This window comes from Asparagus officinalis, chromosome 3, assembly GCF_001876935.1.
Source record: "Asparagus officinalis chromosome 3, Aspof.V1, whole genome shotgun sequence".
Lineage (NCBI taxonomy): Eukaryota > Viridiplantae > Streptophyta > Magnoliopsida > Asparagales > Asparagaceae > Asparagus > Asparagus officinalis.
Genome location: NC_033796.1, coordinates 22,623,788 through 22,641,522, shown reverse-complemented (window position 1 = coordinate 22,641,522; position 17,735 = coordinate 22,623,788). Strand labels below are relative to the sequence as shown.

At 35.6% G+C, this 17,735-nt stretch overlaps 1 protein-coding gene and 1 pseudogene across 1 annotated transcript; both read right to left on the bottom strand.

Annotated features, from left to right (window-relative positions):
- On the bottom strand, positions 1,888–5,359 carry LOC109834770 (annotated as a pseudogene).
- Positions 10,757–13,901, bottom strand: LOC109833367 (constitutive photomorphogenesis protein 10). Its single transcript, XM_020401022.1, has 4 exons — positions 13,608–13,901; positions 12,689–12,762; positions 11,190–11,337; positions 10,757–11,078 (listed from the first exon to the last, which is right to left on the bottom strand). Exons 1-4 carry the CDS (start codon positions 13,813–13,815, stop codon positions 10,981–10,983), a joined length of 528 nt encoding a protein of 175 aa, XP_020256611.1. The 5' UTR covers positions 13,816–13,901; the 3' UTR covers positions 10,757–10,980.

Sequence of the window (17,735 nt, the reverse complement as noted above, 5' to 3'; positions counted from 1 at the left end):
CCCCCCCCCCCCCCCCCCGTTTGCCATGCATCTCAGATCCTTCAAGAATAATTTAATTAGCAAGACTGCAAGTATAACATACCTAATTTAGTCGTAATTTCATCACAAAAAATTTTAAAAAAAAACCTGCAGGACAGAAGCAGAATATGTAGGCTGCGATATGTATATCTATGCTATTTAATTAATACTGTTTGGTTTTGGTTACATATCTCCGTAGAAAAGAACAACGATGTCGAGAACTCATGGTTCATCATTAACAAAAAAGCAAAAATCTAATAGTTTCTCCAGTGATCGCCAGCAAACTTGTACCAGAACATATCAAACAATAAAAAAGCACAGAAACATTATCATGTACTCGAGAGTCGCAACTAATCACACTTTTAACTTGAAGTCCAATTGCTACTTGGTTTATATATGTTTCTTTCATATTGCTAGAGAATTAGTCCACTTTCTAACTTCCAGTTCAAATAATCGACTACTCGCTAAGCAGCAAATGTTCCACCCTGAGAAATATCTTCCCAAATCAGTTCTAGAGCATTTATTTGTTCAAACATAGCTAGACATGAATCAGGAATAATTTCACGCACAAGACTATTTTTAAGTGTCAAACCTCGCAATTGGAATAAATAAATAAATGCTTGCTGGCGTAAACACCTGAGCAAAAGAGGGAGAAAGTTGCAATGCACAGTAAGTCATCTAGCACATGCTCGTCATAAGAGAGAGCGTCACATTAAATGTAGACTCTGTCAAGAAAAACTATATTTTGGAGGCAAAGAGCAGACTACTATAAGTTTAACAACTCATCAAATTCAGTTGAGGCTAACAGCGCACCCTTGAGAAGATTAATCGAAGTATCGCGAGATTGGTGATTCAGCCCCAGTTCTTGAAGATGCGAATGGCACAAGGACCAGATCACTTCACAAGAAAAGAACAGGTAACATCAAAGCTTTTGCGGATCTTGTTGTACTTTGAGCCTTGCTGTCAATAAATAGAGACAAAATACACATGAATGGACGAAATCAGAAACGTTCCAACTTCTCTGTCAACAGTAGCAGCAGTCATAAATGTACCGAGAACAATCAGAAATGACAGTGAGTTTCAGTGATCCCCGAACAAATGAAGCGCGGTTTCTAAGAATAAACATAAGTGTGTAACAACTGTTGCGCGTCGGCGGAAGCGTGCACACGAACTAACACGAGTCGGCGAGCAACGGGAGGAGAACAACCAACGAATGCAATTCACAAAAGAACGGCACAAACCAATCACAAACACAGAGATTTACGTGGTTCGGCAAGTTACCTACGTCCACAGGGAGAGGATGAGGAGATTTCACTATATGGAGGAGAAATACAATAGGTTACAACTCTCTCAAACACTCAAAATAACCCTAACCAACAATCTACTATATGGAGGAGAAATACAATAGGTTACAACTCTCTCAAACACTCAAAATAACCCTAACCAACAATCTCTCACTCCCTCACAATAGGTTACAACTCTCTCAAACACTCAAAATAACCCTAACCAACAATCTCTCACTCCCTCACAATAATCACCCTCTCAAAGTGCTCAAAAGACTCTCAAAGAGTTGCAACCCATTGTATTTCTCTTCCACATAGTGAAATCTCTCCATCCTCTCCCCGTAGACGTAGGTAACTTGCCGAACCACGTAAATCTCTGTGTTTGTGATTGGTTTATGCCGTTCTTTTGTGAATTGCACTCGTTGGTTGTTCTCCTCCCGTTGCTCGCCGACTCGTGTTGGTTCGTGTGCACGCTTCCGCCGACGCGCAACAACAACATCATCTACAACAAGGTCTTAGCCCGCGAGGAACCTGAAGCATGCATCTGAGTTCATTTTATTTTTATTACAAGAGTTTTAAAGAAAATTTTCAATCCGTCAAGGAAAAGAAAAAGGGGATGAAACAAAATTTGAGAAGTTAGACCTGCATCTTGAAACAAACAACACAGTAACAAAACCTTCCAAACATATTGAAAGACCTGCTACTGTACTAGTCCGCGCCGTTGGAAGACATCAAACGTGGCTGTGCCAATCTCAGCTGGGGACTCGACCACTGTCAATCCTGCTTCTCTGAGGGTTTTAATCTTGTCCTGAGCAGTGCCCTTTCCGCCTGATACAATAGCTGCAAGAAACCAGAACATAAATTTAAATTTCAAACATCATTCAATACAAGTTCGACTGCTGAAACAGAAGTTCAATCTCAAACAGAATATTGAGATCTCTTTTGCAAAAATCAAGATGGTGCATCAATTCAGCTTTATGAAACTTCAAACTTAACATCAAGAGCTAGGCACAATGTGGATCTCAAGGATATGGTACCATGACGTACTTAGAAAGGAAAGAAAATAAAGCTGAAGATCGTGTCATTAGAAATCCAAATCATGGTTGTTAGAGATGTCAAATTCGTTAGGAACAACTAGGCTATCACGTGCTTTTGCAAACATACAATAAGAGAAATATGTCTCCATGGCCCTAGAAATGGTCACTTTCGAACATATAAATATCGCTGGTGAAACTGAAAAACCAGTGAAAATATAAATCCATGTTACTTGTGTAAGCAAAGAGTTGGCGCAGGAAAGTTGAATGATGCAGATAAAATATCACTGTGTAAGCCCATCTACTGTGTTATTAACAATAGAATTGATATTATAAACATGAAGCAGATCACAAAACAGATTAAATAATTAGGTCATTGAACCATGAGGAATTTTAAACTAACCTCCAGCATGACCCATGCGAGACCTGGTGGGGCAGTGAGTCTAGCTATAAATGCAACAACAGGTTTCTCCGTTCCGCTTTCCTGTTTCATTAAGAAAATAAATAATATTAATTAAAAATGTGTATTGTGGGAAAAACAAAGAAATCTGCCAAATGGGCTATTTAGTTCCACAAAACCCCAATCAGAAAGAGCACATAAACTGATTCCACGCGGTCTTGCAATTTCAAGTTAACTTAGAATTCATATTGTTGTGTGAGTTTTACTGGGTGTCTATCTGGAGAAACATCACAAGACGATTCCTGCACTGATGAAAACTAGGGGAAGGACCTATATGAATACGACAACAATAATAGCTTCATAGATATGAGTGCACCTATATAAGTTTTGCTATTGATGAAGCAGCACTGCTCGAGATTTCTCATGGAAGCAATTCATTCTCGTATGTCCATGCACCAAACTGAAAACGCTCATTTAGAGAAAACCTATATTGGTGCACCCGGTGTCACTTTTCTGTTTTGAGATATGATATGTGAAGATTAAAAGCCCAATAAAAATGTCTTGGAATAAAAAGTCCCATCTTCAAAGGTGGGCTTGTCAGGAAAGAGGAAGCAATTGGTAACCCGAGCTTGTTATGAAGGTGTCCATTAAATGCAATTTCACTTCCAATTATAGGACTGGTAGAATATTAGCTGTCGAAACAATGACAAATTGACAATAACCATGATTGCTAGATGAATTGCTTCCCCACTATTGAATCATAATAGCAGATGATTAGTTAGAAAGCATAGAAGAATCTTTCATCATCTCCTGATGTAAAGGAAAACATGGTTTTGTATGCGCTACAGAAGCTCCACGGAGCTCTACTTGGTGGCTCAAATCTTTAACAATATCCATACAAAAGGGAAACCAGTTTTCTGTTAACAGTCAGCTGAGCTGTTCTAACCCATCTTATGGATACATGCCCACAAACACTATGACAAACACACATGGAGAGTAGATGGGCACAAAGGAGCCAGAGAGAGAAGGGATATGCTTTTAAAACAGGTAAAATGGCAAAAGGATAAACTTTGAAAGGTCTCCAATAAGCGCTTTAATGATTTGAAGTCAGACTGAGAAAAATGTTTGACAGGGCAACAAACTGTTATTTTTTGTTTTTATTCTCATCAATTTATTTATCAAAGCATGAGGTAGGATACACATGCAAAAGGAAAGAGGAAAGAGAATATCATTTTTCTCAGCAAACTAAATTTGATTATTTGCAAAATAAATAAATAAAAATAGCGGATAGGACTCTGTTTTTTATCTAACCTTGATTAAAGCTGCAGCATCCTCTTCTGCAGTCCCTCTGATTTGTACGATAAGAATAATACCTGAAAGGCATTCCAAGACAAATATCACATACTCAAAAATGCGTCAATATTTATCATATAGCATTACTAGTGAGAAAAAACTGAAACAGTTACCTAATAGTAATTTTGTATAGTATGACCACACAGTACAATAAAAAACATTAACCACAGGAAGGTTCTACTTGTTAAAAAAAGAGTAACTATAGAACTCTCTTTTTACAGCTCAAACAAAAAAGATAAAAGCTATATCAGGCATAATGTTCCTATACAAACAACATTCTATAAATAGCTGCAGGCCTGCGTGAAACTGTGAGAACACAATCTATCACGTACCCGAAAATGCATCAATACAAAAATTACCAGTGAGAAAAAATTGAAACAGTATGATCATAGTAGTATTGTATAATATGACCACACAGTACAATAAAAAACATTAACCAGAGGAAGGTTTCTACTTGTTAAAAAAAGAGTAAACTATAAAACACCCTCTTTTTACAGCTCAAACAAAAAAGATAAAAGCTATATCAGGCATTAATGTTTCTATACAAAACAACATTCTGTAAATAGCCGCAGGCCTGAATGAAACTGTGAGAAGACAAAAATTTACCTGTGGCACATTATCTCCATCAGTAATATCCCTAATGCTGTTTTAACAGCAGAGACTTCAGAAGCTACATATGCCGCTCAAAGTTCTCAGAAAAAAGAAAATAACACCATTTCTAATTGGGTGCCTTGATGTCAGGTAAAAACTGCTAGAGTCCGAATCATTTTTAGGAATAAGTCTTGATGTCAAGCAAATAACACTATTTTTCTGAACTAGTCTAATTTTATCTCCTCACTAGGTGAAAACCTACCGTTCATTTAACTCCGTCCTAAAAATAAAATAATATCATCTGTTCCACAGGACTTATTCCTGAATGGAACCGCTTGAAGTTCAGTTTCGTTGAAACCTTCAATTCAATCGCCTACAATAAATCAACACACCCTCTATCATATGGTCCAACTCTTAGCAGATAAGCAGATTGACCCCATTTTTGGGCCCTGACATTCACATACTGATGAAAAATAAAATCTATAATAAATAAAAGATAAGTTTATAGTCAAATTAATGCATACTAAATGGGAAATATACTCAATACTTACAACATTAACATTACAAAATACTACAAATCATAGGTATCTATAATGCTTCTGAACAGTTTTACCTTCAGTCTGTGGATCATCAAGAGTCAATGAAATTTGTTCTGTTGAATGGGTAAAATTCACCACCATTGCCTACTGCAGTTGGTCTAGGACAATTCACCTGTTGGAAAATAATTTCACGGAGGCTAAATTTCACCACCGATACCTACACAGGTGGACTGTTCAAGACCAACTGTAGTTGTTTGAAAAACCTGCATCAAGCTAACAATTGTTTGACTGCTAAAAAAGGACTCTCATGTAATGCTAAAACATTAACACATTACCACAAATTAGTTCCATACCGCTTTGTAGGTTAAGTACAAGATCTAGACACAACCCCAATGTGGCCTGGCTTGTGGATGTATCCAGGCATTATTCCAATTTTGCATTCTCTAGGCTTGATGATACTAGGACAATTTGGTCCTATCAACTGAGTCTTAGAATACTTGTTAAGAGCAGCCTTTACTCGAACCTAGCAACAATTGTTGGAAACGGGATGCAAGCCTAGAGGGGGAGTGAATAAAATTGCTATAAAATTTCCGAATAAACAAAGAATATGTAGCGGAAAATAGAAAATAGAAAATAAAAAATAAAAAAATAAGAGCAACCAACATAGGAACACACGAGATTTTTATAGTGGTTCAGATCAAAATCCTATGTCCAATCCTTCTTCTCGCGAACCTTCTTCTCGCGAAGAGACTTCTTCATTATATCCATGAATCACAACCTAATTCAGTAAGCTTTACAAACAAGACCTAGAATCTACCCGAAGTCAGTCGAGATACCCAACTCCTCAAAATGACCAGAAGAAATCTAGGCCTAGCCATCACACTTAATTACCCTAGCTTGAGCATGCCAACCCTCAACCAAACTTGAGTATGCCTTCAAACTCGCAAGTTTGAAATACAAAACTAATCCTAAAAATAATTAAAGCACAATTGAAAAGATCTTACGGCCTTTAAATAAATCGCTCTCCAAAACGATGATGTTGAAGATTCATGAAGAAGCGATTTGTAGATGAACGGAAAGGACACTCCTCCTAGCTGAAACGATCTCTCGATCTCTTGATGTTGAGTGCGATGAGGAGAAGTTGAACGAGGCTCAAGAATCAAATTCTAACTCTCAATCTCTCACAAACCCTAAAATTTGATCTCTCAAACTTAAGAAAATATCATCTCTATTTCTTGTTGTTAATCTCTTCTCCAATCCCTCCTTAAATAGATCTTGATTGCCTTGAAAAGAAGTCTTCTAATCAGTGTTGAAATAGAAGTTCAAAGCTATGATCAAACGGCTGAGATTGAATTTGAAAATCTGTCAAAACGCGTCCAAAGTATTGATGGTTAAATGCGATCATCGATGGTTAATGTCGATCATTGATGGTTCCCTTTAATCCATCGATTGTTCAATTTTTTATTTCTGGAATCTACAAATTGTTGACTGTAGTCCATCGACGGTTGAATGGATCATCAATGATTGACTATAATCCATTGATAGTTTGATTTCTCTTTTCTAAAAATACAGATTGTTGACTGTAGTCCATTGATGATCTATGTAGTCCATTGATGATCTATGGAGCATTGATGGTTGCCTCGTGACCATCGATGGTTAATGGCTAAAATCAATTGTTCCTGTTGCTTTTTGCATTGTTTTAAGCCGAAACTTTTTCTCACCTGTTTACTCCTGAAATATGTCATCTCATAAACTTATTAGTACCAAATGAGAGCGTGTTATTGATCAAACAAGAGATATTACACGAACAATGTTCTCCCTGAACAAAGTTCTAATAACAATAATATCATTTAATGGCTAGTCATGATAAGGAAAGTCTAATTGTTTATCTGCAAATGACATGCCGTTAAACTGTAGGAACACAAATTGGCTAAAATGAACATGAACGTAATGTTGTATTTGTACTATATGTGAAGGAAGAATGCTAAATAGCTCATAAGTCACGTAAGGTAAACATACAAATGTCGACTTGCTTCAACCAAATTCCAGGAGAATAAATTTGAAATTCTAACAATTGACAAATGTCCTTAAAGGCTTAACTGAGTTCTGATGGCCATAGAATTGCGCAAATTGGGAAGTACCATATCTGGGCAAAAAATCGTCCTTCGCATAACTATGAATCCTAAGTATAATGAATAAATAACTGATGCATTGGCTTTGGTTTCTTTCTTTGGTTCTGCAACTTCAACACTGGAAGTCTCGGGTGCCCAGTTCCACCTTTTTTTAGGTGTTACTCCACCCATCTATGGCAATAAGAAATAAAATAAAAGAATAAAAAAACCAATATTTCTTAGGCCATCTCTCTAAGCAACATATTCAAAAGTGAAAAATCATAATTTACTCGCAGAACTATACTGCTAAAATAATGCTACTGCTAAAATAATGCTACTCCGCTATGGGGATAGACAGCGAATAGATCACAGATTATATTTTCCTTTAGCCCACCTCCATTTTTAACACAAGGAGACTATTGTAGAGGCAACAATGATAAGAAACAACCAGTAAGTAATAGTAAATTGTGTATTGCACATAATCCACTGGCTGTAACTACCGATTTTTCCGAATGAAGAGTAAACATCTATTTGATAAAAAGGAAATCAAGAAATCCCTCTTCTGTTAGAAAGCAGAATTGGGATTTGGTAAGCATTGAAAAGGAAATGTAATATTATGAGAAGCAATTAGGAACATCAGTAACTTGACCATTTTTTACAACTCCCTGTATTTCAGTTCACTGCAAAACTTATTACTCCAGCTATTAATGCTACACATATAAATTCATGCTCACATTTCAAAGCCACAGATCAATCATAAAAATTCCCCCAAAACCAAATATCATCTATAAACAAAGAATCTGCTTCCTCTCCACTACAAGAAATTAGTGGAGAGACCACTACTTTTAATCTCAATCGTTGATTATTTAGTAGGCAGTTATGATACAATCTAAATCTAACACTCACCATACCCCGTGTATTACACTCATTCCTAATTTGCACTCAAAGAAAAATTCACAACCACTAACTAGATAATCAATGGTTGTGATTATGTAGTGGTCCCTCCACTACTTTTTAGATAGTGGAGAGGATCCGAATCCATAAACAAAACCTCCCCATTTACCCCTTAACCTAGTGCAAAACATAAACTCCCAAAATCTTCAATTGATCCTAATCAACCCACTACACAAATCAAAACCCTAAAAAGAACAAAACGTAGATCCATCGCCACCCACAAATCTACCGAGCAATGGATCAGATACACAGCAAAACAAAACCATCCGCCGATCTAAAAATGGAAATAGAGAGGGACGAAAGCGTAAAATTGCCATCTTCTTCAGTTTGGAGGGAAAACATCATCCTCGTGTTTTCTTCGCCATCGAGTGGTAAGATGCATTATGCAATGAAAAAGGACTTGACTTCTATATTCATGTGTTTGTCATGAAAGATTATAAAAGAAACAAACGGACATTGGAGCACACTTTCAACCTCCAAACAATAGCCAGAGAGTTGCAATCCCATAGATTTCCCCAGCATGTAATTTTGGGCATTCACCCGAACTCGAACAAGACTTTTTTCTCAGTTTTCAAGATGAACTACTTTCCTGTGACTTGTGTAACGCTGATTTCACCGTGGGTTGTTGCCAGAAGATAGAGGTATTCGTGTTTTGGAGCTACTTGATCAAATGGCTGATTTCACAGTTGATGGAAGCTGTTCTTTTTCCTTGAGAAGCTCGTCTTCTTGATTCAGAGAGCTAAGTAATGAGTTATTGATGCGGTTGCTTTCCTTGGGCAGCTCATCATCTCGATTCAGAGACTTTTGTAGCCAGTTGAGGCTTCCTTGTCCTTTTGTACATGCTCGGATCGGGATGCTTAAGTTCAGGTTTTGCTTGTCATGACGGTGATCTGAGAAGAAAACAAGCACCATGAATTTATTTATTTGACACCCCACCCCACCCCACCCCACCCCACACACACACACAGAGAAAGATGGGTAAATTGATGGTTTGAGTGTAAATTCAGCTTCTGAAAAGGGAGAGACAAGTCACTTAACCGGTGGAATGTCATTTGCAAAGTTAATTGAAAGATCACCTCTTTCTTTTATTTGTTTTTTGTTTAGTGATGCTCCAACAAAAAGCATATATGTATGAGACTTTGTGATGAAGCACTGACTTGTGATGAACTGATGATTATTAAAAAAAATAAACAGTATATAATTTGCAGATGATACTCCCTATTACGCTCATGTATGCCGATTTTCAATTTTAATAAAACCAACTCCTAGAGTAGACATTTGGAATGCAAATACGGTAAGCAGTAACCTTGATGTGAGCAGCATAGTTCCTGGACATCTTTTGAAGAAAAGCGTGATCCATGTGAACTCCTCAGCTTATCTTTCATATTTCACAGTTTCTTTAAGCCCATAAACCTGCGTCTGAAGACAGTTATGGATCTAAAAAAAACTCATGACAATTATTTTGGTGATGACTATTCTGATATGGTAGACGTTACGTCTAAAAAGCCTCAAGGGTTTTAAGACTTTCACATTCCTGCATCACAAAATTCACAGTGAACAGACCATAGACCCTCAATTTTCACCTCCCTCGGAAACTTGACTAGGATTGTAGCCTTCATCTTGCAACTGACATGTTGATTGGTTTCAGTATTGGTAGCATTCTACGGTCCAATGCTTCGCTTCATAATTCCTTCAGCAATGAGCAGGAAGCTGGTGTTGTCTTTCTGCAGCTTATCTTGAACGCGAGATTCTAGATACAAGTGTACATACCATTTCTGTTCTCAACAACTGACCTTGATTTAAAGAGCCAGTGGATGAAAGATAGCTGCTTTGACTTTCATGGCAACTCATTTTCTAGATACAAGTGAAACTTGTCGATGAAGAATTCAATATAGAAGTTTCATGTACTAAGTTCAGTAGGGTAGAAAGGAAGATTGTAGATGGACATACTCCTGATACCCACTGATAAAAAGAAAATAGAAGTTTCATGCACTTAAGTTCTTTAGGGTGGAGAGGAAGATGGTAGCACACCCTTTTCTCTTTGGCCTTCCTATCCTTTTGGCCCTTCCACTTTCTTCTTGTTCATGTCTTTATAATTTAATCAATATGATATCAACCAAAAACATGAATGAACATCTAGGTGCCTACATATTAGTATTGAACAAACCCCTGTAACGCGCAACAAATTAGATAAAAAGACAAATTATCTGAAAATATACCAAGTTGAAAGAGAACAGGTATCAATACAGACAACTAAAGATATACCAAGTTGAAAGAGAACAGGTATCAATACAGACAACAACTATGCTCGTTGTTTAGACTGTCAGACATGAAAAAACATCCACAAAACTCCAATGTGCTTTCCTTGTGAGTGCAGGAAAGCTATGAATCTAGGAAAGCACCTTCTGATTGATCAATTCACATAGCTTCATATGCTACATTTTCACTAAATTTGAAATTTGACAAATTCATGTACACAAATGTTATATTGCACACACAAAAAAGACCTATGCACAGTATTGGTACATCTTCACATAAAATCTGAAATATGAATGGTTACAACAAGGGTACAACTCCAGGAAAAGGTTTTACATGCAGAATGAATATATGATGTCCACATCTAATCACAAAATAGTACAAATCTCTAATGGCTGAAGGGCCAAATGCTACCTGAGTGACAATCTAGCAGCACACAGCTCAACGAGCAAAACGCATAGTGAACTCTGAAGCTATCTCATCATGCTTAGCTCTATCAGTCAGGTATAAGCGAGCAATGCTTGAAACAAGTGGGTTATCTGCATACAGGAGTCTGAATAAGCAGTGACAAAAAACCCTGAAATGAACCTCGCAAAAGGAGAATTCAGTAAAAAAAACTCCATGAAAATACATGGTAGCGGTGCACATACATGGATCGGGATTGGTGAAGATGGTTTTGATAGCTATTAACACTTTTGAAATTGTTAAGGCGGGACTCCAGCTGTCCTTCAAGATGTCCAGGTTTACTTCGCCGGAAGAATCAACATTACAGTGGTATATTCGAGTTCTAAATATCACCTGCAGTGCAACAACTATTAGCATTGTAAAGATACAGCAGCATTAGCAATAGTGGCATGACAGATGATGAATACAGTGCATATACTAAAACCACAGATGGTAGTTTAACTGTGGAGCATAGTGAGGATAGGCTGAGAATCACTCATTAATGACATCAGTACTTGAGCAGTTGGATTCTTCTTTCACTTCTTCCTTAGAAACTTATTGAAGTGAGAACATTTCACTTCATTTGAATGATTGGACCATTGAAAAGAATTTTGCGTTATATTTTTTGTTGAAAAAGTATAAGCAAATACAAAACAATAGTCTATAACAATCTATTACACTGAAGATTCTCCAAACCTAAAACCCATTGCCACATGACTATTACGGTATTAAAAAGGCTAAATTTCACTTAAACGCCTTATAGTTTCACTCACTTTGGACTTACATACCTTTAGTTGTTTTTCGCAGTATTTATATACTCAAGTTGTTTAAAACTAGCATGTTAGTACCGTCTATTATGCAAACATGAAAAAATTTCTCCCGAACATTGTGATATAACATTCACATGTTTGTAGAGCTTTCTAACCATTAATATTTGTTAAATTTACTGTTAACCCTACCCAAACTCTAATTCAAATGTATTTCAGTTGTATTTTAAAATAGAATTTGGATAGGTATTCAAAAATCATTAATAGTTACAAAGTGATAAAATTAGCATATGAATGTTATATGGGAACATTCTAATGAAGATTTATCATGTTTGGATGATAGAGGGTACTAACATCCCAATTTTAAAAAATTTAAGGTATATAGACGCCACAAAAAACAATTGAGGATATAAAAGTGCAAAGTAAGCGAAACTATAGGGTACCTGTGTGCCATTTAGCCATTAAAAATCAGATAGGATTTTTTCTGGTCATCACCTAATGCCACATGAATATGACAGTATTAAAATATTTTTGAAGGCAGCAGCCTCCGAAAGTTTTAGTTCAGAGTGTAATCACCAACATCAGTCAACGAAAAAATGACGGCCATCCCCCAGCTTTTGTTCAGACACTCCTAGACTACACATCATGAATTAACAATTATACATGTACATTGCTAAGCACCTACCAGCATGTGTTTACAGATGCTAGAATGGACAACTCCAACAACACGAGCGAAAATGGTAACAGAAGGTGAATATTTTAAATTACAATAAATCTAGATACAAGCTTCAGAAAAACAGGTTTACTGCAATGAAAGATGAAATAGCATGAAGAATATTATATCTAAGAACTATTTCAAGTCTAAATGGTCATGGATAATGCTAGATGTAAATTGAGTGACTATGATGTACTCTATAGCTAGTCAGAATTTTGCATACCTTGGGTGGTTTGAAAGGATAAGCCAATGGAAATGTAATGTCAAGGAAAAATATGCCACCTTCATATGGCGATCCTACAAATGGGGGGAAAAAGAAAATCAGCCAACATACCTGCTGTTTGACTATTTTCATGATAATATTGACAAAAAGTAAGTAAAAGTATGGATGTGGTTTATGTTTTAACTTTCCAAACATGAATCAACAAGAACTCATAGTTTAACCTCATAAAAAGATGGAAAACCAATACTACCGTCCCCTCGTGAAAAGAAAACCAAGATTGCAAAAGTACAGGTTAGGTACATTACTCGTATAATTTTATAAGCACAAGGTTTATTACCGTTCTTACATAGAGGGAAGCAAACATCTAAATTCATGAATCTGTATCTAGTTGCAATAACAGATGAAGAATGGTCATAAAGAACACCCATCCGTTCATCTGTAATTGTCAACATTCTATAATCAACCAAAGTATTATATAATAACTTCTAGACTAGAAAGGAGATTATCATGGAATATTAACAACATTCAAGTTTTTCTAAGATAATCATTCACCGGAAAATCCAGATTCTCTAGCCTACTATGTTACTTTCTTATTGCAGGAATGATGGAAAGATTAACTAGAACATAAGATGCTTTATGTATGTGATTTAATCCACTAACTATTACAGTTCTTTAATATCAATGGACACAAACACCCATTTACCTACATTTTCTCTTTTATAATTAATCACTCAACCACGCACTTCAAATGCAAACAATTCTAACCTTATTCTATTTAGAAAATCTCATATTCTCAAGTATCAGGGTACAATTTTTGCATAATATTCGAACCCTAGAACCATTTCAATCACTCTTATCCAAAGAAATGAAATTTATAGCTGGGCTTAGGAAATGACGGCAAGATCGAGGCTTCTGATACCTTGAGGTCCGATGATGGTGGAGACCCAATTGTAGAGGTTGTCGCCTTTGGGGCCCGCAAAGCAATCGGAAGGCGGCTCCGCGTTCAGCTCCGCCATCTCCTTCTGTATCCTCTTACTCGACGACGACACCGACGTCGTCGAACACCATTGATGGACTCCGCCGCCTCCTCCGACGCCGGCGAAGGGATTTCCCGTCGAGGAGGACATCGATGGAATTAATCACTGTGCCCGTGTTCTCTAGCTCAAGTCAGGGGTCGCGAATGGGCCGAATCGCGGCGCATCTGGTCTTTTCCGCACATGCGATGCGCGTGCATTGAAAAAGTTTTTACGATATTGTTCTCCTGCATCTTTGATATTTTGCAATCAGTCCCTCACGCCCCTGAAATTGCTAGTTAGTCTCTGAAATCCTTAACTCAAAATTAGACTTGTAATTGTTAGGACTTAGTCCATACAATATCTCTTGTTTGAGTGATAACAAACTCTCATTTGGTACTAATATTTATTTGAGATTTTATAATGCAGATAAATACATGTATGAGAAGTGTAAGAGGCGAAACGACTCGAAAATCAACTCAAAAGCTGATTTGCAGCACTTCTACAAAGACCATCGATGGTCAAAGTGTGTCTTTGATGATTTTAAGCCTAGAGATATTCATATCATCGATAGAATTATATTTATAAGGAATTACCCGCTGAACAAAAAAGTATATAAAGGGAAGGGTAAAAGTTTCAAAGTGACTGCATAAGACGAGTCACAGAGTAGTTCGAGCGATAATGACAAAAGAGCACAATGTTGTCTCATGACTAAAGATAGCAATTCAGATAAATCTGAACATGACAGCTCTGATACTAACGTATATCCGATGTACGGTCATTTATATTCTAAATATAATAAAATGTTAGGTCAAGTTGAAAAACTTACTGAAAATATAAAGTTGTTAAAAAGGTAAATTCAATTTTAAATAAAAATAATAAATTATTGAGTGATAAATTTTAAAAAATTCTTTAGCATTGAATATATCCAATAATGCAAGTGAAAATTTCTCTTTTGAATGCATACAATGCTCTATATATAGAGACATAAATTCTAATTTATTCAAGCAACTAACTGAAAAAATCAAGTGAAAACAAAGTGATAGTCGCTAAAGGTAAATGGTCCATTGAACTGTATTTTTAAACAATGAAAGTTTGAATTTGGTGCATTAGTATAGTTTCTGAAAATAAACAACTAAAGTCTAAAAATATTAATTTGGACAAGGCTGTGAAAAAATTTCATTGGGTTCGAAAGGCTTATACATGGACCTTTCCAATAAATGATTTGCAAAAGTTAAAACTGGATTTAGTTATTCATATTCAGAAAAACATAAAAAGTCTTAACCTTATTTTTTCAAAGTAAATAACTTAACTCTTTTTACACTCATTTCTAATGCATCTTCTATCTTGTACTTTATGTGGTAGAATGTGTCATATTTCAATGAATTCTTGTGTGCAATATAGAGTTAAAAAAGTTAAACGAATTTAGATATCTAAAGGCATAATTACTAATCAACATGGACCTATGTGAATACCTAGGTCACACCTTTCTGTTTTCCTATAGGTGTGGAAGGCTAAGAAGCAATGCAATATCTGTTTTGGTTGCTCAAGGTATATTTGTTGGCCTTTTTGTTTTGATGATGTTTTAATAAATAATTTACAACTAATATTATTTGTCTAGTGTTTGTATTTTTGTATTTATTCTAGACAAACAATCAGTTGAAGGATGGATGGAATCGAGCTTTCACGATCATATCTAATGGAGGTTGGCAGAATTATGGTATGAAGCCTTACAATTTAAATTGAAGATCCAAGTTCAAGCTTTATCCGCAAGTGTACCAAGTCAAACTCATTGAAGACCTTCAAGCTTGGGTATGTAGTTTATAGTATTTGTAGTATAGGTTTATACTTGTGTGTTAATACTTTAAGCTCATATTAATCACACATGTATTTGTTGATTTTATCAAAATATAAGTGTTTTTATGAAAATATTATTTTATTAGTTTATAGACTTTAATATCACTTTATACATATTTTATTAAGTCTATAAAATTATTTTGTAAAATTTTAAAACATAGTTTAGCTAAAATATCAAAAACAAGTGTTGTTCATGTTATGGACTAGTTTTGAAAAATGACAAGTTTTCACAAATGTGGAGTGCAATTCTAAATTATTTTTTTTTGTAACATGTTCATTTACATGTTTACAACCATTTTCCAAAATTTTATATTTTTTGAAATTTATTTGCTATTTTTAAAGGCACTTCAAAAATTAGTTTTACTATTCAAAACAAACTGATAAAGTGTTATCGGTCGACTGATATATGTGTTCAGTCGACTGAAAAAAAGCCTGGAATCATCAATAGTTTCTATTTTTATGTTGGTCGACTGACCAGACAACTGATGAGGTCATCAGTCGACTGATAAGGTCGTAAGTCGACTGATGAGCTGGAAAATACCTATAACGGTCAGCTCATCGGTCAACTGATAAAACTTGTCAGTCGACTGATATTATAACGGCTAGTTTTTTTAACCTTATACTATTTTGGATTTTTGGTCTTTTTGCTTTGATTTTCTTATGTCTTGGGGTCTCTATAAATACCCATCATACCTCAGACAAAAAATCACTTAAGAGAATATTTTAAGAAAGCTTAACAAGGGTTTGAAAGTTTGTTTAAGTTTGTTTAAGAAGCTTTTAAGCATTTTTAAGTTTCGGTTTGTGAAGAGAATTTCACAAGAGCTAGAGGAGATCATCCTTGCTGTTTGAGCTTCAACTCTTCTCTCTGTCCCTCTTGTTATCTATAGAGAAGTTTTTCTAAACTCTATTTCTAGCTATTTATCGCTTTGATCTTAATTTCATAAAGCTAGATTTTAAATTGAGTATAGACTTGTTTTGATTTATCTCTTTATTCACACACAACCTACTGAGCTTATTGTATTTACATTCATAGTATAATTTAAGGTTGTGGGTTTGTGACTTAGAGTGTGAGCTTTCATTATGTTCTCATCCATAGTAGAGAACAACCATTGTTGTATTTGTGCTTAATTGTGAGATCATTTTGTAATACACGTGTACACCGAGAAGAGTGTGTGGTGAGAGACATGATCGTCCTAAGAGGAGTGGGGTAGGTGGTAATACCTAGAGGTACGTTGTAATTCCTAACACTTGAGAGAGACACGAGCTAGAGACCAATACTTAGAGGGTGTAAAGTGGGATTGCAAGAGTGTGAGATTATAAAGTTTTCGGTAAACTAGAAAACCGAGTGTGAAGTGTAAACGTTATTCGGGTGAGCATAGAAAACCCGGTTGTGATAGTGGAGATCTCCTCGAGGTGAGGAGCGGAGACGTAGGTCAAGTGGTTAACCGAACTCCGTGATCATATCGTGCGTTTGCGTTTGTCATTGACGTTCTTTTATATTCGTGCTTATCATTTATATCACCATTGTCAATTGCTCTTTGTTCATATTGTCCACTATCTTGTTTTATATTTATTTCACCCTTGTGTTAACTTGTATATCCTTGCACATATATTGTTCATATCTCGTTTGCTAGGATATATTTATTAATTAGTTTTAATTTGGCTTAAGTCGGATTAGATTAGCATAAACCTTATTCACACCCCCCCCCCCCACCATTTCCTAGTGACATTAGGGTTTTTCAATATTCAGAAGACAGAAATCTATTTCTCAGCCCAAGCAGGTTGAAGAATGGGATGAGAAGTTGCCGATACATGCAAACAAGGTATCATTAGTCAAGCAAATATTTATTTCAAAGGCACAACTTGCATAAATGGTCATTTTAGCAAATCTTCTCAAAGAGGTAAGTAAATTTATATTTTATAACCCTTTTTATTGTATGTATATATCTTCTGGCTTTTTTAGTTTTCTCTCTAGTTTGTTTTTAATTTTTTATTTTCTTTTTTTTTTCATTTCAATAAAAAAATGAACACAAAATAAAATTTTCTTTTTCTTTCTTTTGACTTTTTAGATTTCTTTTTCTTTCATTTTTTAAAAAAGTATGAAACTAAAATAAAATTTTCTTTTTCTTTTTTATTACAAAAAAACAACTGCACATGTCTATGTATATACTTTTAAA

What these genes read in the sequence shown, in the direction of transcription:
- LOC109833367 (XM_020401022.1), bottom strand. Translation starts at nt 13,815, where the DNA reads ATGTCCTCCTCGACGGGAAATCCCTTCGCCGGCGTCGGAGGAGGCGGC. An exon ending in ATCCTTTCAAACCACCCAAG is followed by an intron (nt 11,338 to 12,688) that starts GTATGCAAAATT and finishes GTTGCACTGCAG; the next exon opens with GTGATATTTAGAACTCGAAT. An exon ending in CTTCACCAATCCCGATCCAT is followed by an intron (nt 11,079 to 11,189) that starts GTATGTGCACCG and finishes TCCTGTATGCAG; the next exon opens with ATAACCCACTTGTTTCAAGC.